Source organism: Dendrobates tinctorius, unplaced genomic scaffold (assembly GCF_039654945.1).
Source record: "Dendrobates tinctorius isolate UK_male_01 unplaced genomic scaffold, ASM3965494v1 ptg000016l, whole genome shotgun sequence".
In the NCBI taxonomy this organism is placed as follows: Eukaryota; Metazoa; Chordata; class Amphibia; order Anura; family Dendrobatidae; genus Dendrobates; species Dendrobates tinctorius.
Genome location: NW_027361684.1, coordinates 16331752 through 16356758, shown reverse-complemented (window position 1 = coordinate 16356758; position 25007 = coordinate 16331752). Strand labels below are relative to the sequence as shown.

General features: G+C 45.5%; 1 protein-coding gene across 4 annotated transcripts in view; it reads left to right on the top strand.

Annotated features, from left to right (window-relative positions):
- NEK8 (NIMA related kinase 8) overlaps positions 1–25007 on the top strand; it is an 85855-nt gene that overhangs the window by 47450 nt on the left and 13398 nt on the right. For all 4 annotated transcript variants that reach the window (XM_073565511.1, XM_073565508.1, XM_073565510.1 and 1 more), the window contains 3 exons: positions 552–699; positions 1065–1141; positions 21897–22014. In XM_073565511.1, coding sequence (XP_073421612.1) covers positions 552–699; positions 1065–1141; positions 21897–22014 — 343 coding nt within the window. The remainder of the gene's footprint in view (positions 1–551; positions 700–1064; positions 1142–21896; positions 22015–25007) is intronic.

The window sequence follows — 25007 nt, the reverse complement described above, 5'->3', positions numbered from 1 at the left end:
GAATACGGATGAGAAATATACGGCTGGTGCGAGTGACCCCATAGAGAATCATTTGTCCGTGTGTAATGCGTGCTTTTTGCGCCTCTCACTCTCCCGTATTCCTCGCCAGTGTGACCCCGGCCTTATAGAGAAAGTAGGAATTGTCCCCCATTAACTGGACTGTCTACAAATACATTCCAGGGTAATCTCTTCTTTTATCTATGTTTCTTATTACTGATAGGAGATTACACCGTGGTTAATGCCGCACAGAAGTGTTAATGAGTGCTGCACTTAGCACGTTGTTGTAATAATGCACATTATATAACTATTGCCCTCATATGAATGTTGTGAGATTCATCATCGGAATATAGACCTTGAGACCCCCCTCCAGCAGCAATTACAGAGCAGTTATTGTACTACCTTTATAATCCAGCCTACCTGCAGACAATTGACTTTGCAGAAGACTAAATAATCTTACTAATTGGTTTCTGTTTCTGTACCGTCGTATGTCCTTTATGTTTTTACAACTTACATTTCATTTATCAACAGATCTTACTTCATTATCCTTTTAGGCCCCTCCAATAGGTGCTGGAGCGCCTTCCCTCCCCGGCTCTATGGAGCATGCACAGCCTCAATTCATTTCACGCTTCCTGGAGGGCCAGTCTGGAGTCACCATAAAGCATGTGTCCTGTGGCGACCTGTTTACTGCCTGTTTGACAGGTGTGATAGAAAAATATATGTGATGTATCGCATTTGCTTCCTCCAAGATATATCATTTCTAATGGTCTTCATAGATATTATGCAGAATTCAGACGTCCATATCACACAAGTCTGGACCACGACGTCAGGGCTGATCGCAGGTCTTCTGACCCGAACTCTTCAGCGTATTATATGCCTATGAGGCTGTTGAGTTTGGTTCAGGAGACTCCCGTTCAGTACCGAAATCGAGGACCACACTCAGACCATGATATACAAAATATTTGAATTCTGCCAAATACAGAGTTTGTCATTCATTTTTGAGAATAGAAATGAGAAAATAAAATGTAAATGATTGTTTTCATTCATGCTTTCATCTTTTTTTCCAGACAGAGGTATCATCATGACATTTGGCAGCGGGAGCAATGGTTGCTTAGGACATGCCAATTTTAATGATGTCACTCAGGTAAGGTGTATTAACTTTATTATGCTGTTGAATGAGCTAAAGACATGAAAAGTCACTTAATGGTGATCTATTTCCAGCATCCACTTTAACCTCTTAACATCCAATGACGAACGGACATATCCGACATTGGATGCCTCCCCCTGTTTGGTGTGGGTTCCAGCGATGAGCCCGCACCTTTTCCGGCACCTGACAGCTGATCTGATCAGCTGTCATGTGCCCCTAACAGCCGCAGGTGGAATCGCGATCTTCCCGTAGCTGTTAACATGTTAAATGCCGCTGTCAAACTCTGTCAGCGGCACTTAACATGCACACGCAGGAAGCGTGTCATTACCTCCTGCTATCGGCGCCTGTGTCACATGACCGTGGGTCGCCAATGGGTTGGCATGGCCCGTGGTGAGCAGGAGACCCCTGTGGTTGTCATAGCAAGTGAGGATTCCTGCTACATAGAGTAGGGCTTCAGCTCTGCTCTATGTAGTGCAAGTGATCAGATGATCGCAGCTTCTTGTCTCCCAAGGAGACTATTGAAGCAAGTAAAAAGTAGATAAAAAATGTTTTAAAATAAAAATTATATAAAAGTTCAAATCACCCCCCATTCAAAATAAAATAATAAAAAAAAATAATGCAACATACACATATTTGGTATCGCCGCGTTCAGAATCGCCCGATCAATATATGAAAAGAATTAATCCAATCGGTAAACGGCGTACCGAGAAAAAAAATCGAAACGCCAGAATTGCGTTTTTTTGGTCGCTGCAACGTTGCAATAAAATGCAATAACGGGCGATCACATGGTCGTATACACATCAAAATGGTATCAATAAAAATGTCAGATCGGCGAACATAAAATAAGCCCTCACCCAGCCCCAGCTCCCGAAAAATGGAGACGCTACAGGTCTCGAAAGCTGGACCACCCTGATAGAGAAGCCGGGGAGTATAAGCGAGAGTGCTTGGTTAAGAGAATAAAAGCTGGATAAGTGAATTTTAGTGACCTAAGTAATAGCAACTCCATTTACTTCTATGATGTTCCCTCATGTGGTACCTTATTACCAAGGTAAGAACTAGAGTTGATGAAAATCGATTTGCAGGACCTGGACCATCGGCCATGTCGGTAATCTGTGGCCACTGGGTCGGAGCACTGATAACCACCTCTTCGGTGAAGGCATCCACAGCTCTTCTTTTGATTAGCTGACCTGGCGTGATGTTACATGTGTATAATGCTGCAATGATGATGTTAAGCTAGACCAGCTAATCAAAAGGAGAGACCCAGATGCCATCGGGTAAGAGGCGATTCCCAGGGCTCCCATCCAACTGCCACAGAGTGATGGGTGTGGCCCATGGTATGGGTCCTACAAGTCAATTTGCACCAACTCTAGTATGATCCCATATAAATACATCTGTGCCCTATTCTCTAGTTGAGGCACATTTCTTAATTTAGTCAAAGGCTAAATGCTGTATTTCTGCCTACTTGCTTGGCAGGCACCATATTGCCAAAATAACGGCATATGCTACAGATTGCAAAACATGGACAGGAACGTTTGCAAACTAGAAACAACTAATTAATAAAAAATGCTTCTCTTGGAGCTCATTCACAATGACAGCTTGTTTAGGCAAATGATAACGGCACAGTTACCGTACATATTGCTACATTTACATGCAATACATTACTAAGCTTGCCAATGGATTTTCTGGCTTGCAGTTCATAAGATGAATGATAAAAAAAAACTTTAACATTTAGAATTGAAACACCAAATTGTGAATGGTTGTACACATGTTGACTACTGCATGTTAATAACAAATCCCTAATCTCATAGGGTCACATGAAGAGATGAGCAGATCGATTTTCAATATTCCCATCCAGCATCCAGGTAATTGGCGGCTAGAGGGGACGCCTGCGAACCTCCTACTTTCAGGCATGGCATTTCATTTGTCAGGGCTGTCGCAACTTCATCTGTGCAATAGCGCCAGCCCTGGCTAATGAAAAGCCTCGCCGGGGATGCCGGAAGGCAAGAGATTTGCAGTCCTTCCATCCAGCCACCAGGTACCACTGACCTAAAATTTGGGCCTGAGTACCACAAATTGATTCTCTCATGTCTAATCACAAGCTATTAAACTGAAGGAATTACTAGAACTTTTGTGATTTTGTTCAGTGAATTTTATTTATATAGACTCTATCGAATAATTTCATTAGATTAAACACATAAGAAAACAAGAACATTTGCTTTGTCATTGATAGATATAAGTACAGTATTGGCCAAACCTTTTGACATTTTGGTGTTTGCAAAGTTTGCTTCTTCAGTTATCTTAATGGCCTTAACGTTAGATTGTTATGAAGAGTGATTAGATAAATTGCAATGTCATTCCTTGGTGTGAAAATTAGCTTAATCACAAAAACTCAGTTTCTACTGAATTTCAACCCTGCCACAAAATGACCTACATACATCATTTCAGTGATGTTCTCTTTTGCTCAGGAGAAAGTGTTAATGGGGACGAAGCAGATGATATCACTTTGTCATGCTGATAGACTACTTACTTTAAATGGGGGCTGGTGCTTTTAATCATTGTCTTCTTTTGTTAACCATGGTTACCTACATGGAAACACAAGCAGTTGCTCTGCATCAAAGGGGTTTACAGGCAAGGACATTGCTGCTAGTAGGATTGTCTTTAGAACTAAAAAATATTACTATTGCGCTTGGAGTCACCGTAACATAAATAAAATGGAAAAACAAATATATAAACCAGTAATGAATAACCAAATTAGGACAAACAGTATAGTTAGCACAAAACTAGTCATATAAATCCCTTTGGATCTTGTCTCCTATTGCAGTAGGGGTTAAACTACCACACACACACACACACAAAAAAAAAAAAGGAATGAACTCAGTCTGGAATCAAGGTGCCCAGTAACAGATATTGCACATAGATCTTGTCTCCTATTGCAGTAGGGGTTAAACTACAACAAAAAAACAGGAATGAACTCAGTCTGGAATCAAGGTGCCCAGTAACAGATATTGCACATGGATCAAAGTTACCTCCTCCAGTAGTAAGGGTTGAGGCTGCCACAAGTGAAGTGGGTGGCTACAGACTTGAATGAAGCCGCCGCTGATTCCAAGTTACAGGTTCCACAGGTCCTTTTAGTATCGATATCGCTCCTCTATTAAATAACCAAATGATTCCTTTCTCTTTATCGCTTGCAATAGTCACGGTAGCGGTGCTGCCCCGGCCGGCGGCAGCAAGCGCTATATGCAGGCTGAAAAAAAGTTGCGCGTGCTGAACGCTGTGCCCGACTGTCACGCTGTGCTCATCAGCACAGGACCTGCGTGACGTCAGAGGCACGTGATGTGCTGGGCTGCAGCCGCTATGGATCGCGGTATGGACCAAAAAAGATATCCTTTGTCTTTAAACCAACCATTTATTGGATCCTCATGAGCTTCATAGAAAGCGGTTCATAGAAAGAAGGCTTACATGGTATCCCAAAAAAGTCCAGCAAGTGCCAGTGCCATCTACTAAAGAAGTTTCAGCTATGGACTGGTTCTGCATCAGTACAGAGCTTGCTCAGTAGTGGCATCAGGCAGGTGTCCGTCATCTGCATACACATTGAGGCAATGGCTTTTAGACGCTGGTCTCGGGTCAAGAAGAGCAGCAAAGATGCCATTTCTCTCCCAAGAAAAACATCAAGGACAGGCTGACTTCTGCAGGAAGTACAGGGATTTGGACTACAGAGGACTGTGGTAAAGTTATTTTCTTTGATTAAGCCCCCTTCAAACTGTTTGAGACTTATGGAAATTTGATTTTCCGGAGAATAAAAGATGAGCGCTACCTTTATTCCTATGTTATGTTGATAGTAAAGCATCTTAAGACTGGTCAGGTGTGGGGTCGATTTTCTCCAAAGGAGTGGGCTCACTCACACATTTACAGTTGAAACCAGAAGTTTATAAACATTTTATAAAAAGACACATATCCATGTTTTTCTCAATATCTGTGTTAGGCATCGGGTTCCTGCAGCTGCACAGCGGGAATCCAGAGCCTTGCATTGAGTGGTCTCCCATTCTCCACCGACCGCTCAGGAGCCTGCACAGCAATCTCGGCGTCCCAGACGCTCTGCTCAGACCAGCTCCGTAGGACTAGTTGTTGCTGCCACCTCTGGGTCAGCAATAGCAGCGCAGGCTGTCCTACAGCAAGCCACCCCAGAGGCTAAGTCCTCTCGTCCCGCTACTGGGCATGCTCACGAGACGATCTCCCATTGGAGATCGGGAGTCACGTGCTCAGGTCCTTCTCCTGATCTGATCGGTCCATCTCAGAGATCTGGAAGGTCCCGGCAGCGCACGGCTATAAAAGGCCCGCATGGCCGCTCGGCCATGCGCTAATATAGATTCTTCTTGCTAGATGTGTGAATGGTGATGGATGTATGATTCTGGTGACTGACTTATTAAGATTCCCCTCCCTCTGATATTACGCATGTGGATAGGGAACCATTGAAAGAGTCAGCGCCAGTCAGTGGCAAACCTTAGGCCACTGTGCACACCGCACCTCTACACTAGCGTCCGGTGGTGTCACGTCTCTCACGGCACTATCGCATAGCGGCTGTGTCTGCCACCGTGCTGCATTCAGCAGCACATACCGGCGTCCGCCGTAGCGACGCCGCACGCACAGTAGGTCTAGACGGACACCGTCCACTGTCTTGGACCCTGTCCTGTGACCTAATACCGTGCGTGTAATTTCGCTGAGACCTGTGAGTCTAACAGGCTCGGTGTTTATGTTTATGTTACAGCGCCTCTGTGAGTTAACAAAGTCCGCTCTGCGCACATCGGGTGACGTTGAACCCGTGCGCATTATACCGCCATATAGCGCGTCTGCCATTGTCGCAGCGGTTTTAACACCTACTGCACGGTGGACCCCGGGCGGCGAACGCACTTTCTTTTATTTAATATTTAGTGCGTTCCGCCATCCCTAGCATTATACTAGCGCCAGGGTCTGGCTAGTAATGGCAGACCAACAGCAGCTGCAGCAGTACATTCGGCAGCTGGAGGGCAGGTTGGCGGCTCTCAAGAGTCCTACCTCAACTGCGAATGCTACTGCGGCCGCTGTTCAGGCAGTCACAGAGGCTGTCTCACGTATGCCCACGCTCACACCGGCACTGACATTATCCCGCCTCCCACTGCCCGACAAGTTTTCGGCTGTCAGCGCCACCTGTAGGGGATTCGTGAGCCAGTGCTCTATTCAGCTTGAGCTACTGGCCGCACAGTTCTCTACAGAGAGGGCTAAGGTGGGGTTTATTGTCTCTCTCCTGTCGGGCAGGGCGTTAGAGTGGGCTACGCCATTGTGGGAGCGTGATGACCCCGTGGTTCTGAGCGCCGCTCAGTTTCTCACATCCATTAAGCAGGTCTTTTTGGGACCACGTGTCACTCACGACACCTCTCTCCAACTATTAGCCCTAACACAGTGGTCCCTCTTGGTCAGCCTTTACGCTGTCCGATTCCGGACATTGGCTTCCGAGCTGGAGTGGCCTGATAAGACACTTGTCCCTGTGTTTTGGAGAGGGTTAGCGGAGCATGTCAAGGAAGCTCTAGCAACCAGAGAAGTCCCCACAACTCTGGAGGAGTTGATTGCCATTTCCACCCGCATTGATCTCCGGTTTACGGAGCGCGCGCAATCCAGGCGAAGGGTTATGTTGGCTCCCACCTTCTCCAAGCCGCTAAAATTTCCCGCTCAGGAGCTGATACCTTCTTAACCTATGGAGGTGTCTCGCGCCGGTTCCAAGCCGCGTCCGGTGCGAAGCTCCGCATGTTGTTACCAGTGCCGGCAGTTTGGTCACTCGGCTAACACGTGTTCACTGCGGTTGAAAAAACGATCACGTCCAGTGGTCGTAGGTGGGGGTCTATCAGATATGAAACCTTTCTCTCCCAAACCGGTATTCCGTGGGACCTTAGATAGCGGAGCTTCCACCTGGGAGGCAGAGGTCACCGTGGATTCCGGGGCAGAAGGGAACTTTATGTCTTCGTCCTTCGCCCAAAAGCATGCTATTCCACTGGTGTTACTGCCCCAACCCTTGACCATCAGGGTGGTTAATGGTGCACCTTTACCATCTCAGGTTACCCACCAGACAGCACCACTCGGGCTCTCAATCTCACCATCCCACCGTGAGATTTTGTCCCTGGTCATTTTGCCAGAAGGCATTGACCAGGTGCTTCTCGGAGTTCCCTGGCTCCGTTGCCATTCCCCTCATATTGATTGGGCTTCGGGGAATATACTGGGTTGGAGCAAGGACTGTGAGGGAAGGTGTCTGAGGGGCAGTGTTCAGGTAGCCTCCACTGAAGTGCCCGCGGAGACGATTCCTCCACACCGTCCTTACGATTGTCCAATAGATTTATTGCCAGGCACGGAACCTCCTAAAGGCTGCGTGTATCCGCTATCACTCCCCGAGACGGAGGCTATGTCTCAATATATCCGGGAGAACCTGGCAAGAGGTTTTATCAGAAAGTCGGTGTCGCCGGCTGGTGCAGGGTTCTTCTTCGTGCAGAAGACAGGTTGCGAGGGGCCCGGATCTTTACAAAATTAGATCTACGGGGGGCGTACAACGTGATCCGCATTCGCGAAGGAGACGAGTGGAAAACAGCCTTTATAAATACCAGGGATGGCCACTATGGATATTTGGTCATGCCCTTCGGCCTCTGTAATGCGCCTGCTGTCTTCCAGGATTTTGTTAACGACGTCTTCTGCCATATGCTCTCTACCTCGGTGGTGGTCTTTCTGGATGACATCCTCATCTTTTCGCCAGATTTGACCTCCCACCGGAGAGACGTCTGCAGGGTCTTCAACCGTCTGCGGGCGAATTCTCTCTTCGCCAAGCTGGAGAACTTAGTGCCAGTTTGAGCAGGAGTCCTTGCCGTTCCTGGGCTACATCATCTTGGCCCAGGGGTTGGCTATGGATCCTGCCAAATTGCAAGCGGTAATGGACTGGCAGGAGCCCCATTCACTCAAAGCAGTGCAGCGCTTTTTGGGGTTTGTCAACTATTACCGCCAGTTCATTCCCCACTTCTCCACACTGGTAGCCCCTCTGTTTGCCCTTACTAAGAAAGGAGCTAATCCCAAGGCTTGGTCAGAACAGGTCTCCAAGGCCTTCTCGTCTCTGAAGACCCATTTTGCCGGCGCTCCCTTCTTACACCGTCCCGATGTGGATAAGCCTTTTATCCTAGAGGTGGATGCTTCTTCGGTCGGTGCAGGAGCAGTCCTTTTTCAGAAGGATGCTCAAGGTTGGAAGCATCCCTGCTTTTTCTTCTCAAAGACCTTCTCACCGGCGGAGAAGAACTACTCCATCGGGGACAGGGAGCTGCTAACAATGAAGTTGGCCTTTTCCGAGTGGAGACATCTCCTGGAGGGAGCCCGGTTTCCCTTCCAGGTGTATACGGACCATAAAAACCTGGTCTATTTACAAACGGCCCACGCTTGAACTCTAGTCAAGCTAGGTGGTCGCCCTTCTCCCGCTTCCGCTTCACCTTGCACTATCTGTCTGGAGAGAAGAACATCCGTGCGGATGCTTTCTCTCGCTCGGTGGTTTCAGCGGAGGAAGAGGAGGCTGAGCCTCGGCTAATTCTCCCTACTGAGAGTTTAAGGACCTTGGCCCCAGTTGCTCTCGAGTCAGTGCCACCGGGCAAGACCTTTGTCCCTCTTCAGCTACGGCCAGAGGTTCTCGCGTGGGCACACGCGTCCAGGGTGGGTGGTCACTTCGGCAATAAGCGGACCACAGAACTCCTGGCAAGGTCTTATTGGTGGCCGCACATGGCCCGGGACACGAAGGAATACATACAGGCATGGGTCTCGTGTGCGCAGAACAGGTCCTCTAGACAGAGGCCGGCTGGGTTACTGTACCTCTGCCGGTGGCAGACAGACCTTGGGAGATGGTTGGCATGGATTTTGTGGTTGGCCTGCCCAAGTCTGGTGGCAGTACGGTCATCTGGGTGGTCACCGACCATTTTTCTAAAATGGTGCATCTGGTGCCAGTCGCGCGGCTGCCTTCCGCTCGTGGTCTTGCCACACTGTTCATAAAACATGTATTCTGTTTGCATGGCATGCCGGACAAAATTGTTAGTGACCGAGGTCCCCAATTCGCGTCTCGGTTTTGGATGGAGCTCTGCAGTCTACTCAGTATTGAGCTAAATCTGTCCTCCGCTTATCATCTCGAGACGAACGGGTTGGTTGAGAGAGCCAACCAAACTCTGGTCACGTACCTGCAACATTTTGTCTCTGCCAGGCAGGATAACTGGGCATCCTTACTACCATGGGCTTTGCCCTGAATAATGCAGTGGCTGATTCCACTGGTCAGATGCCATTCCTTCTTAATTACAGCCAGCATCTGCGCGTCCCTGTCCCGTTGCCAGTGTCCTCCACTGATTCCAGGGTGGCAGACTGGGCAGTGGAGGCTCACGACATTTGGGATTGCACCCAGGATGCTATTCGAGCCTCTAAAGAAAGAATGAGGGCGTCCGCCGACACATATCGGCGCCCTGCTCCAACCTTTTCCCCCCGGCGACTTGGTGTGGCTCTCTGCTCAAAATATCAAGCTGCGGGCCGAGTCCACGAAGTTCGCACCGCGATACATCGGACCTTTTAAGGTTCTCGAGCGAATCAGCTCGGTGGTCTACCGCCTGGCTCTTCCACCACATTTAGCCATCTCTGACGTCTTCCACGTGTCCCTTCTCAAACCTGTTCACATAGCCCGGTTCTCCGAGTCATTTTCCGGGTCATCAGACTTGTCTTCGGATGAGTTTAACGCCATTGTGGGACGCAGGATTGGTGGACTGGAAGGGTCATGGTCCAGAGGCCCGGACCTGAGAGCCAGTGGAGAACATCCATGCTCCACTCCTGATCGCGACCTTTGAGCGTAGCGAGGCTCGGGGGGGGGGCGGCCTAGGGGGGGGGGATAATGTTAGGCGTCGGGTTCCTGCAGCTGCACAGCGGGAATCCAGAGCCTTGCATCCAGTGGTCTCCCATTCTCCATCGACCGCTCAGGAGCCTGCACAGCAATCTGCTCAGACCAGCTCCGTAGGGCTGGTTGTTGCTGCCACCTCTGGGTCAGCAATAGCAGTGCAGGCTGTCCTACAGCAATCCACTCCAGAGGCCAAGTCCTCTCGTCCCGCTACTGGGCATGCTCACGAGACGATCTCCCATTGGAGATCGGGAGTCACGTGCTCAGGTCCTTCTCCTGATCTGATTGGTCCATCTCAGAGATCTGGAAGGTCCCGGCAGCGCACGGCTATAAAAGGCCCGCATGGCCGCTCGGCCATGCGCTAGTATAGACTCTTCTTGCTAGATGTGTGAATGGTGATGGATGTATGATTCTGGTGACTGACTTATTAAGATTCCCCTCCCTCTGATATTACGCATGTGGATAGGGAACCATTGAAAGAGTCAGCGCCAGTCAGTGGCAAACCTTAGGCCACTGTGCACACCGCACCTCTACACTAGCGTCCGGTGGTGTCACGTCTCTCACGGCACTATCGCATAGCGGCTGTGTCTGCCGCCGCGCTGCATTCAGCAGCACTTACCGGCGTCCGCAGTAGCGACGCCGCACGCACGGTAGGTCTAGACGGACACCGTCCCGTCTTGGACCCTGTCCTGTGACCTGATGCGTGTAATTTCGCTGAGACCTGTGAGTCTAACAGGCTCGGTGTTTATGTTTATGTTACAGCGTTTATGTTTATGTTACAGCGCCTCTGTGAGTTAACAGAGTCCGCTCTGCGCACATCGGGTGACGTTGATCCCATGCGCATTATACCGCCATATAGTGCGTCTGTCATTGTCTAGCAGCGGTTTTAACACCTACTGCACGGTGGACCCCGGGCGGCGAACACACTTTCTATTATTTAATATTTAGTGCGTCCCGCCGTCCCTAACAATCTAACATTAAATCAGAATAAACCTTTCCCATTTTCAGTCAATTAGGATTACCATAATTATTAATATTTGCCAAATGCCAGAATAATGAGAGAAATAAAATGTTTTAAGACATTTTTAGTACTTACTGCAAAGTCAAATGTTTGCATAAACTAAGATTACTGTGCCTTTAAACAATTTGGACTGCCCATATGATGATGTCACGTGTTTTGGCAACATCTCAGTTAATTAGAGACACGCCTGTGGATGTATTTTAATGCACACCTGAAACACACTGTTTCTTTGTGTATCATCATGGGAAAGTCTAAAGAAATCAGCCAAGATATCAGGAAGAGAATTGTGGACTTGGTCAAGTCTGGGTCATCCTTGGGTACAATTTCAAGATACCTGGTTTGGGTTCAGGATACATATAAAGCAGGCAAACAGCAAAGTATACTGTCGTAAGGCATTGATTTAGAGAAAAAAGGAGGAAAGAAAAAAATGCCAGACAGAGAATAAATAAAATATAATAAATCTTTTTTGAAAAACCATCAAAAGACATGGAATAAAAAGAGATCCAAACAAGGAAAACAAAAAGGGTGAGTATGAAATACAATGGATGGGTGCACCAATAAAAGTCTATGAAAGAATGGATATGGTAGTAGACCAGGGGGAATAATTAAGTTAATTTTAAATAAAGCGCAAGTGCAACATGACTATACAGCCCAACAACTAGGACAAATTGTCATGGACACCGCACTGCTCTTGCTCACTGAGCCCGTGCATGTGTCCTGAGTAAGACAGACCGTGCTCAGAGATACTACCTATGGAGCAGAAGCAGCAGTGAAGATGCGTGCTTCAGACCAACAGGACCTGAAGCACGTGACTGCTGTGGCCGTGGCCTAAGCTCCAGAGAGCTAGGAGCTGTAGGAAAACTCCTAGAAGGGTAACTATGGGACGTTACCAAGGGGCATAGACAGACGTAAACAGATCAGGCCGGGGTCAAAGGATGAGAAAGAACGGATAGTCAGGACGTAGCAAGAAATCAGTAAACCAGAACGGGCAAATACACAGTACCCAAACAGCAGACAAACTCACAACAAAGAGACGGACCGGGTCAAAACCAAACAAGCAACAAGAGATCAGGCAAGGCACACGTACGCAAGGGGTCAACTAACTCAGCCGAGGGCAGGAGTATAACTGACACCAGACCTAGGTCGAATGGCAGCTAAATAGCCGCCCTCTGCCAGAGAGAGGCAGAAACAATTAACCTCTGTCTCACCAGGACGGGTCAAAGACAAAACCCCGTCCTGGATCATGACACAAATAATTTGTAAATATATATATATATATATATATATATATATATATATATATATATATATAGTAAGCATCAGCTAGCTGAAAAATATAAAAAGTATGTACTGTATTTTTCGACTATAAAGACGCACCGGACCATAAGACGCGCCCCAAATTTTCAGAAGGAAAATAGGAAAAAAATTAATGCGTCAATTAGGGGTCGGTCTTACAGTCCGAATTCAGCTTACCGGGGGAAATAGCAGCGCTGGTGGAGTGTGGTTACAGGGGGTGTTCGGTGGTCCGGCGATGAGATGACTCCCATCCCAGACTGGTGCGGCAGGTTCTGCGGTGCTTGTGGTGTGGCGGCTCCGCCGACATTTTCTGAAAGCCCGGAGCCACCATACATCCATTGCTGTGAAGCGGTGGCCTCTGAGAAATCCCATCCCATGCTGGAGCTTCAGCTTCATCGGTGCTTAGTGGTGCTGGGGCTCTGCTGACATTTTGGGAAAGCCCGGAGCCCCCCGCACATCCACTGCTGCGATGCGGTGGCCTTCGGGAAAATAGCCTATGGGAAAATGGCTGTATGGAGGCACATGCGCAGATTGCAATCTCGGTACCGGTCTCCCGAGATTGCCGAGATTTCAATATGCGCATGCGCTGCTTCTGGCAGCCATTTTCCTGACACCTGGGACCCTCACCAATCAGCTGTTATAAGCTCCGACGGCGGCCTGATATAAACACTGTAATATGCTGCTCCTTTCAATATAGTGGCAGATGCTGCCGTATTGCTGAGCAGCCCGGTACTGGGGAACAGCTGGGTACTGCAGAAGAGGCAATTACTGGAGAACAGCCGATACAGCAAAAGAGCCGAGGACTGCACAGCATCCGGCTACTAGAGAGCAGTAGAACAGAGCAGCTGTGTACTGCAGAAAAGTTGCCTACTAGAGCACAACCAGGTACTGCAAACAGCTGGGTGTTGCTGAGCTGCCGAGTACTGCAGAGCAGCCGGGTACTGAAGAGCAGGCGGGTACTACAGAGCATTTGGGTACTGCAGATTTGCTCCTGTTCTACATCCAGCTGCCGGCAGATCTTTTATTTACTGATCTGCCTGTAGAGTGTAAAGGGCCTGTCACACTAAGCGAGATCGCTAGCAATATCGCTATAACATCACTGGTTTTTGTGACGTTATAGCGATATTGCTAGCGATATCGCTATGTCTGATACTTACCTCCGACCGCTCCCCCGCTGGTTATCGCTGATCGCGCGATAACGTCCTGGACCTTTTCTCGTCGTCAGCTTCCTGCAGGGCTCACTAGCGACCACTTAGCGTCATATCGCTGGTCGGGATCGCTGGTGCATCGCTAAGTGTGACATTACCTTAAGTCATTTCTGCTATTTTATCTTCTTTTGCTCGCTAGCAGGACAGTATTACTTGGTCTGACTATCCGATGGAGAATCCGAAAAATCCCTGTTGTGACATTCTGAGATTTGATTTATAAAGGAAATTTGAATTGAAAATGTATGAGACACTCTTTCTCAAACAACCTGTCCTGCAGAGATGCCATTAGTTTTGGTATGAATATGGATAGGAAATAGCAAATCAGAAGATTAGACTGTTTCAGAAGATGTTTTTACTAAATGGATGTGAGACAGGTAAGACAGGAATGGAGAAGTGTTAATCTGCAAGGCAAATGTAAAGTTACATTGGCGTCAAAAGTCCATTTCACTGCCTGTATCATTTGTGGTCAGTAAAAGTCTATTAAAATGCATCTAAATCCACAACAAAGAGACTTGTCACCATTTCATTTGTCAGATATTAATTTTACGGCCCAATGCTTCTTTCACAGTGTAATCATCAAAAACAAAGGCACTTACAAGTCAGCATTAATACTACACTGGACTGCAGCATGTCCTGATCCTGGGCCAGTTACTAGTTCCTGTTAGGGCACTGTTGTGGGTAGAAGGTTGGCCATCTTTTGGTTTTCCACCTATCGTATTTTTTTTGGACTATAAGATGCACCGGACCGGGACCCTAAGGCTACTTTCACATTTCCGGCTTTTGGATCCGGCGGTGTGTGGCGAAAAGCCGCAATACCGGATCCGGGAGAAAACGGTGACACCAGAACGCCGTATCGTCACTTTGCGCCGGATCCGGGAAAACCCGGACGCGCCACGTACTAATGTGGCGTAATCCAGCAACAATGTATCCCAAATGGGGAAAAAGCCGGATCCGGCACCACATATCGCCGGATCCGGTTTGGGAAATTTTCGCCGCAGGGCGCCGGATTCTAAAAGCCGGAAATGTGAAAGTAGCCTAAGACGCACCTAGGTTTTAGAGGAAGAAAAAAAGAATTGAAGCAAAAAATGTGGTCAATTCTGTACTAATATCCCTCATCCTGGAATATACATGGCCCCCTCATCCCCATCCTGGTATACATGGTCCCTTCATCCCCATTCAGGTATACATGGTCCCCTCATCTCATTCTGGTATACATGGTCCCCTCATCCCTATCTTGGTATGCATGGCTTCTCACCCCTATCCTTGTATGCATGGCTTCTCATCCCTATCCTTGTATACATGGCCCCCACATCCCCATCCTGGTATACATGGCCCCCACATCCCCATCCTGGTATGCATGGCCCCCATCGTTATCCTGGTATGCATGGCCTCCATCCCCATCTCTGTGTGCATAGCCCCCATCAGAAAAACATAAAATAAACCATGATGCCAGAATACTCCATGCTTCCCACACCCGGAACTATGGCTATGTGGAACAGTGAATATTCATTCTCTTTAATAGCAGGCAAACTGTTAGCCTCAGCTGCCAACTTCCTGCAGCTGTTGGGCGATCACGTGTGCTCACTACTAAAAAGAATGAATATTCACTACTCTCCACATCTATAGTCTCTCCCTCTCTGCGCTGGCTTCAGTGCATAAAGGTGGGCGGGACTGTGGGCGTGGGGAGCAGCAAATAGTAATTTCTCTTTAACCCCTTAATGAACACTGATATATGCCTTTTAACGGTAGCAGCTAAGGGTACTTATTCCTCAGCGCCGCTTTTTAACAGCGCTCAGAAATAAGGGTATAGCGTAACCCAGTGTCGGAAAATCTCCAGGGTCACAGCTAACAGGATTCAGGTTGGTCTTACCGTCCCCAGTGTTGCGGAGAAAAAAAAAGTCTGATTTCCCATTTATTTCTCTCTCCTCTGATATGATCTAGCATACCAGAGGAGAGAGAAATGGGGTCCCCCGAGTATTCTGCCCGGTACCTCCGGTGTCTCTGGACCCTCTGGCTCTGTCCCCCGTCCTTTGGCACCTTCTTCTGGGAAGAAAATGGCGGGCGCATGCGCAGCGTGCCCGCCGAGATCTGACCGGCACCCGGCAACAGTAGGAGAGTTTTCTTATTGGTTCATTTTGATCACTGTGATAGACCATATCAAAATAAAAAAATAGTAAATCAAACCCCCCTTTATCACCCCCTTAGTTAGGTAAAAATAGTAAAATAAAAATATTTATCTACATTTTCCATTAGGGTTGGGGTTAGAGCTAAGGTTAGGGTTGTGTTGGGGTTACGGTTGTGGTGTTGGGGTTACAATAGTGGTGTTGGGGTTATGATTGTGGTGTTGGGGTTATGGTTGTGGAGTTAGGGTTAGTTTTGGGTTAGGATGGTGTTGGAGTTGGGGTTAGGGCTGGGATTAGGGTTAGTGTTGGGATTAGGGTCAGGGGTAGTTCTTTGTTGGGGTTGGAGGTAGAATTGGGGGGGGGGGTTTCCACTGTTTAGGTACATCAGGGGGTCTCCAAATGCAACATGGCACCCGCCATTGATTCCAGCCAGTTTTGGGTTCAAAAAGTCAAACGGTGCTCCCTCCCTTCTGAGCCCTGCCATGCGCCCAAACAGTGGCTTTCCCCCACATATGGGGTATCGGTGTACTCAGGAGAAATTGCACAACAAATTTTGGGGTCCATTTTCTTTTGTTACTCTTGTGAAAATAAAAAAGTTTGAGTCTAAAGTAAATTTTTTGTGAAAAAAGTAAAATGTTCATTTTTTCCTTCCATATTTCTTTAGTTTTCCTGAAGCATATGAAGGGTTAATAAACTTTTTGAATGTGGTTTTGAGCACTTTGAGGGGTGCAGTTTTTGAATGCTGTCACTTTTGAGTATTTTCTGTCATATTGACCCCCCCCAATTTCACTTCAAATGCGAGATGGTCCCTAAAAAAATGGTTTTGTTAATTTTGTTGGAAAAGTGAGAAATCGCAGGTCAACTTCTAAGGCCTGTTTCACACTTCCGTTTTTTCAAATCCGTCAAAATCCGTTGTTTTCCGTAAAAAAACGGACCCGCCATTTTTTGCAGGATCCGTTTTTTTTTGCCCCATAGACTTCCATTACGGTTACCGCGGATCCGTCAAAAAAACGGAAACGGATCCGTTTGGCGGACACAAAAACGGAAGTGTGAAACAGGCCTAACCCTTCTAACGTCCTAACAAAAAAAATTATGTTTCAAAAATTGTGCTGATGTAAAGTAGACATGTGGGAAATGTTATTTATTAACTATTTTGTGTGACACCACTCTCTGATTTAAGGGCACAAAAATTAAACGTTTGAAAATTGAAAAATGTTCAACATTTTTGCCAAATTTCCATTTTTTTCATAAATAAACGCAAGTCATAGTGAAGAAATTTTACCACTAACATGAAGCAAAATATGTCACAAAATAAACAATCTCCGAGTCAGTGGTATATGTTGAAGCGTTCCAGAGCTATAACCCCATAAAGTGACAGTGGTCAGAATTGTAAAAATTGGCATGGTCATTAACTACAAAATTGGCTCTGTCACTAAGGGGTTAACAGCAGACATCAGCTCGCTGATTTTGTGACGCCATAGCGATCTCGCCAGCGAGATCGCTGTGTGTGATGGGGATCAGCGACCGCCCCCCCCTGCTGGGTATCACTGATCGTGCTCGATCGGCCTGGGCCATTTTTTGATCGCTGGTCTCCCGCTGGCCAGCACGCATCATAGCGTCGCTGGTCCTGATCGCTGGTGAGTCTGTCTATGTGACAGCTCACCAGCGATCAGCCCAACGATGTCCCAGCGATCCCATCCATGTCGGATCGTTGGTGGGATCACTGGGACATCGTTATGTGTAATGGGGGCTTAAGCCTGTGACCCGGACCCCCTGCTCTGCCGCTGCAGCTCCCCATCCACAGCCAAATTTTTGGAGGAAAAAAGTGTCTAGTTCAGAAAATATGGTGCATGTATATAAAGGCTGCAGGTGTTTTTGCATTATTTATTTGCTTCTTAAATACAAAATTAGGCAAGTTTGTTAAACTGCCTTCATTAAAAATTTTCTACCCTATTGCTACTGCAGTGTGTCTATAAGTCCTCCTAGTGGAGTGACCTACAAAAAGATGCAACTCTCCATCAGAGCTCCTGGAGCTAACTGCTCTTTCTTCAGGGTAGAGTGGGATTTACAGTGGATACAAAGTATCTAAGGTTTTATAGACTGGAGATGTTAAAGGGAATCTGTCAGCACAAAATCATCAGTGCCGGGGGTGCGGTTACAGCTGCCGCTCTCTATACTCAGAGCGGTGACGGAATCCCCGCCATCTTCGCCCCCGTGACTGAAACGGGAACGATGCTGTGGAGAATAAAGTTCATTTCTTCTTAGCATTCGGCTACGTGCAGGCGTCGGCCTCCATTATAACGCTATTGATCTGCAGATTAACCCCATATCTGCATGTTAATAGCATTTTTTCTGGTGACAGGTTCTTAAGCTATAGACAAGCTAAAGCACATGGAGAGGAAACATGATAGCAAGTGACGACGGCAGCATCCTGGATACACACAGATCTCGCATCCAGCCTGTATTACAGGAAGAGACAATCCTGCAGGACAAAAATCTGAAATTTAGATCAGGCTACAGACTTCTTATCAGTGGTCTGAAAATGATTTAAGAAATGATGAATGCAGCCGGACACTTAGTGCAGTTTTACTAAGTAAATGTAACAACTAACATGTAAAATATTTTTTTCCATATCAAAGTTGTCCATAGACGCTAATAAGGCAGTACGAGGATTACTACTGCAGCTTTTGTCAGTACAGTACTACTTAACAGCTAAGACATGTTTGACAATCTGGTAGCTAAGGATACTTGGCTTAAGAACTTTAGCCTATCCAATAGATCTGCTACCTGATAGTTCTTTACTTATCCAGTCTCCGATTACTTTTGTCTTCTAGAAACATTGCTATACAGAAGTGTCAGTAACGTTTGTCTTATAAGCTGTGGATTCATTCTATGCATAAATGATAAAATCCTATCTGAGACGTGGCATATGCTTTTACTGCAGTATTACTTTAATTAGTGCACATATTATAACAAAATGGTTATTTTCGGTGCATGAAATCTCCAGATCAGAAAATGTTTGGCTAGCTGAGCAGTTTTAGTTTAGTTAGTGGGCTGCATGCTCGCTCAGTGGTTAGCACTGTTGTTTTGTAGCGCAGGAATTGTGGGTTCAAATCTAGAATATCAGTTACAGTTTGCATGTTCCCCCTGTGTTTTCATGCCTCTCTTCTGGGTAATACAATCGCCCTTCCTGTACCAAAAATGTTAATTAATAAACTCTTTTTATTGCGTATATGTGGGTTTGATTGTGAGCCCCACTTGGGGCATGGAATGAATTGAGCGATGACAACCTCTGTACAGTGCTGCAGAATATGTGGTCAATACATAAGCAATAAAAATAACTGCTAATCTTCATTATTTTTCATTATCTTACAGTTTGTCTAAACTATCTTAGGCCTTCAGTTGTCTTCTTTTTCTATTTTTTTCTCCTTAAAGCTTCACAATTTGCTCTTCTTGGTATCTCGTGGTAAGCTTGTGTTTTGACATTATACTAGTTATAGACGCTATGTTGACCTTTTTTATTAATATATTTTGCATGTGAAGTGTTTCTTGACACAACTAATCGTGTTACAGTTGTCCCTTTCTGCTGGACATTGGACTATAAAAGCCGAGGTCCGGTGTTGGCTGCACACTTTGTCCTCGGTCACAAGTAACGGTCAGCTAATTTTTAGGCAATACAGAGAGTAGTGGTGAACGTACCACCTAGGAGAGGTAGCCATCCTATAAAGCAGTGTCTGACCCTTTAACATGTCTTGCAGCAATTAATTCCAAACTAGAATCTCATCTACAGACATCCTGCTTCGGTATGTTTGCCGCTCATCAGTGTAGAGCAGAGCCTGACTGACTGAATATGACACCCTTGAGGAAACGTGGGGGAAAAACTGCTTTTGTTTAAAGAGAATCTGTCAGTCAATTCATGCTGCCCAAACCAATGGCAGCAAGAATAAGAGCATGGATGCATGATTGCAGCCAGGTTTGTTGTTCTCTGACCGCTCTATCATTTCAGAGAAAACATAGTTTGAAGAGACTGCCGGGCACCATAGGAATAGCCGAGACTAGTCCAGTGCCGCCCATGCATGGCTTCTCCCCGCTTCGCTCTATTTGATTCACAGGTCTCTCCCAATATACACACATGAGAGAGACCTATCAATCAAATGAATTACTAAGGCTCTTCAAACTATGTTTCTTTGAAACTCCGGAATGTTTCAGAGAAAAAAAAACATGGCTCCAATCATGCAGCCAGGCTTTGATTTTTGCTGCTCTTGGTTTGCGTTGCCATGAATCATCTGACAGGTTCCCTTTAAAGAGACCAGATGAGTATGAGGTCTTACAAACAATGGTACATTGATTCTTTAATGAGCTTCCAACATGAACAGTGATAAATACTAAGCCAGGAACTCATATACAGACAGCCTGCTCATCCAGTCTTTTTGGGGTGAACTAGTTTTTCCCCTTTCGTTACCTAAGTGTTTCATACTTAACCAGCCAGATTCTTCTCTACACTGATGAGGGGCAAAGATCCTGAAACAGGCTGTCGGGTAGAAGATTCTGTGACTTGGCATTTATCCCTAGTCTTGTGTCAAACCATATTAAACTATTGGATATTGACTTCTAGCGTCCAACATGTATTAGGATAGAGCGCACACCCAAACTGTAAAAACAATCTTTATTGTAATCCATTATAAATAAGTGATGATCAGACTGTGTGAGAAAGCAGTGTGCACATTAGGTGACGGCTGATTCACATGGCTAGATGCTTCAGTGGGCCTGTAAAGGGGTTTACCCACACAAAATGACCATCACCAGTATGCACACCACTTCCTCCCGCAGCCTGTTCATCGCTTTTTGTTAATTCATTACAATAAAGAAGATTGTTTTTACAGTTGCTGAGTGCTGCTCTATCCTTAAACTTGTTGGATTTATATGGAGTGCTGAAGCGCTCGTACATAGCTGAGCACCTCCATTACTGAGCAATCCCTTATGTGTAAGCAAGGAAGCAGTCTTATCAAAACTCAGGATTTTACCAAGTGACCAGCATAGTTGAAGTCTTGCTGTTATACTGACTTTTAGAGTCCTGGGTGGTCCTATATCTCTTCTAGGTGGTATTTTGAGAGAAACTAAAATCCCTATCGGCATTTGGAGTTTTGTGCCCTACTTGTCTGATAACAAAATTCTGATGTACAGGGGTGTAGGTGTTCACACTCTCGGGTAGTCGATTGGATACGCTTGGCACAAGGTTTTATATCAAAACAGCATGTAGTTTATTGTCTATCATAAACTTTACAGCTCCTAAACAAAAACAGCCTTCCTTCACTATCAATGGGTAACATAAATATTCCTTCTCTTCAGACAGATAACACAACATAAATGTAGCAGCCTCACCAACCTCAGTATTACCAGCAGCAGCTTACACTTACATCCAATGTGTTCACCAAGCAAACGTCTCTGTGTTTAGCTCCAGCACACCTCTCTTTGCAGAGGAGACTAAACTGCAGCTCCGACTTTCTCCTGTCACAACAGACAGGTATTTGCCTCTGTTAGCAAATACATGCCTTTTTTTTTTCAAAGTCCAAGATATCCCCTTTAAATGTTGTACTCAATAATGACAATGCCATCTCCATCCATTACCACTCCAAGATCTCGATCACTTGACTCATATTAGCAATAATAATAATAATCTTTATTTTTATATAGCGCTAACATATTCCGCAGCGCTTTACAGTTTGCACACATCATCATCACTGTCTCCGATGGGGCTCACAATCTAGATTCCCTATCAGTATGTCTTTGGAGTGTCAGAGGAAACCGGAGTACCCGGAGGAAACCCAAACAAACACGGGGAGAACATACAAACTCCTTGCAGATGTTGTCCTTGGTGGGATTTGATCCCAGGACCCCAGCGCTGCAGCCTATCCACTGAGCCACCGTGCAATATTTTTGGGATATTCTTCCACATTTTGCAGATCCCTTTGTTGGGCCCGTATAGTAACCAGTGAGGCAGCTCTTACATCAATAAAAAGAATAAATGTAAAAGTTAATATACCTGAATCAATGGTGAAATTTTCGGGGGACTGATGAAACTCTTGCTATTGTTTTATGATAGGATGATAATCAGTAGCTCTAATAATGCAAAATATAAGTTGGCGTGTTTGCAACGTTTGATTTCCTTTGCTTTCTCCCACAGCCCAAGATAGTAGAAGCTCTCCTGGGTTATGAGATAGTTCACGTGTCCTGCGGGGCTTCACATGTTCTTGCCGTTTCAAATGAGAAAGAAGTGTTTTCCTGGGGCCGCGGGGACAATGGTAAGTCTTGTTGTGACCTCTTCCACATAAATCTATGTAAACAGCTTATTTGACTTTCTGACACTGCGATTACATACAGGTCCTGTACTTACTCCTGTGCACACCACTGTGCGCTGTGCAGAAGCTGTAACCTTTCTACAGGCAGAGCAAGATCTTCTTGGTTTGGTTTACAAGGCACCAAAAGTGGCTTGTACGTTCTTACACTACAACTTATTAGCACATTTTCCCACAACAGCTGAGCCCTTGCAGTGTGATACATTTTAATTTAGCAAAAATTTTGAAATCCAAAAGTACTGAAATAAACAAATCGCTCTCTGGTGCAGTTTTAACCATTGCTTCTGTGGTAGTTTTATTTTTTTTTCATTGTTACCTCAAACTTAATAATTCTACAAGTTACTATTTAAATCAAAATCCAAAAGTAAATGTCAAAGAGGGACAAAATATAACAAACTACAACCCCACTAAAATGATAAATCTATATCAGATATACATTTGAAAAAAACCCTCCAAATACCTAAAATTGTATTAATTGGATGCAAAACACACCAATGAGAAAGCAAGTGGGTAAGGGGGGACAGACTTAAATCTATATCTATAGCAATAGAGGGAGGTAGTCAGATACTGGTATCTCCTGTCCCTTGTCGCCCTAGTAGGCCCTTTATAACTGCAGAGGTTGGCAGCCTACTGTAGACTGTGGACAAAAAAAAAAAAAAAAGGACCTTTTGCATGCCTCATCTGGTAACCCAAAAGGGTGTTATAGAAAGAAGAAAGTGTGTGAGGGCATAGCATTAGTATACTAGTAATAAAAAATGCATCCAACCCATTTTACATAAATGCACCAAATCTATGCTCTCATCTCTGGTTTGTTACCTGGTACTATCTGCCGCAATGGAGAATTGCTCAGAAAGAGCATCTTTCCCTGATGGATCTGGTCTTTCTACGTGGACGGCCATTCCTTTGCTGTAACCCTACAAGTCAGACATGACTTCACCCATTGATAACAGCTGGGGTGTTGATACCTTCAGCTATCAGCTGATTGATCGGGCGCTATGTACCCTATAAGCCCTGTGTATCTCTGACTTTCATAATGGTAAATATTGCCTGTATGTGTCAGGGTTATGATTTTTGTATGTGCTGGTTGTTTGGGGGGAATAAATGTACAATTTATTGATTTTGCCCTTTTAACCTGTTCTTAGTCCTGTTCCTCTTAATGGGGCTGTCCACAACTTTGGTATTGATGACATATCCTTAGGGCTGGTGTGGTGCCCCACTCTGTACACTGTGTACATCCATCCGCTGCCAGAGCTGATAACAGCTGATCGGTGGGACGGGACCCCCGATCTGATATTGATGACCTAAGGATGCCATTTATTGTCTCAAACAGATTGCTTTTTGTAGTAAAAAAAAAAGTGACAAGACTTCATGGCATCTATTCTTTAGAATTTATGGTACAATGCATCACATAAATACAATTGACATTTTGCAGTATCTTGAGGCAACGCAGAATAATTATGCAATGGCTCACATTAACCATGTGGGTGGATTTATTTGATTTATATAGTTTCTTTTAATTACATTTTACTACTGATTGTGATGGGATATTCTGCACCTACCTGACATTAGCTTTGTGGCTTTCTACTATACACTTGCCTGCCCACTTTAGAATATTTTCTCTGTACCATTCAGCCCTTTTCTTACATGGCCCTTCAAGAGGATAACTCGCTGTGTCCCACAATATCAACTCCTCAAATCCTTTAAGCAGCTTTCAGCATTTTAGTCATCTGATTACTTCCAAATTTTTGGATTACTTCAAAATGATGTTAAGATGCAGTAACTTAGTACCTTTTGTATCTGGCAGAATGCAGCAAGACCTTTCTTTTTTTTAAGCCAAATTCAGATGATCGCATTTTTGGTCCATGTGCTGTCCTAGTTAATAACGCACTGACACTAATGGGATCCATTGGCCACGTGAACAGTTCTCCAAATGGCACTGACTCCGTTCTGTGGCTGAGTGTTGAATGGATTGAATTGTACCAAATGGCACACACTGGCACACTGCAGAAAGGCACCGAGAATTGCACACTTCAGTTTTTCAGGATGTAGGCTGATGATTAAAGAGCTTTAACAGAAATAAAAGCCTGTCCCTGTAAATGAGTCCCCAGGCACCCCTGTTAACTCTATTTTAGTTTTAGCTCTCCTTAAGCCCCTTGTGAAAATCCTCATGGTTTATTTTTTACGTCCTGAACTTCCTGAAAGCTCTCCTCTGTGCCTCTAGATTTCCCAGATCGCAGAGCTGTAACTGTTCCACAGCTCCCACACTCCGTGTCCACCCTCTCCACTACAAAGTACCATGCTGAGACTGATATACAGTCTCCAGATGGATAAATTCCGGCACCCAGTTTCTCCTCCCTAACATTTCTCCCACTTTACCTAGTATGTTCTATTCTGACACTCTCCTGCGGTCAGTAATGTTACAACTGCTGACGCTGGCGTATACATTCTCAGTGTACTACCACAAAAATGTCCAAAAACATACTAATACGATAGGGGAACCTTCACCATAAAGGACTTCCCAGCATGCATAAAGTACAGGGGCGTGTGAAATACATAGACCAAAAAGTGGATACAAAGTATCCTGGACACACCACTCACAAAGAGAGATATATCATAAATAAAAAATAATTTTTATTAAGTAAATTCATATCATAGACAAATAAACAAACAAAATACAAGTAAGAGGAAGGAATGTATACCCAAGTGAAATACACACAAATGCAGGAATAAAACAATAGATACAGGTAATGGTAAAGTGCAAAAATATATCAGCATGTAAGCATATATCCACCTAGACCCATAATGGTCTGTAAAGTGCAGAGTGCCATATAGAGGAAAAAATCCCCATGCTGGTAATCACATATAACATGAGCACATACCCATTTAATCACCTGTTCACAGAATTCCTGGAGTCCGATGCACGTTTCGCCTTTTTAGCT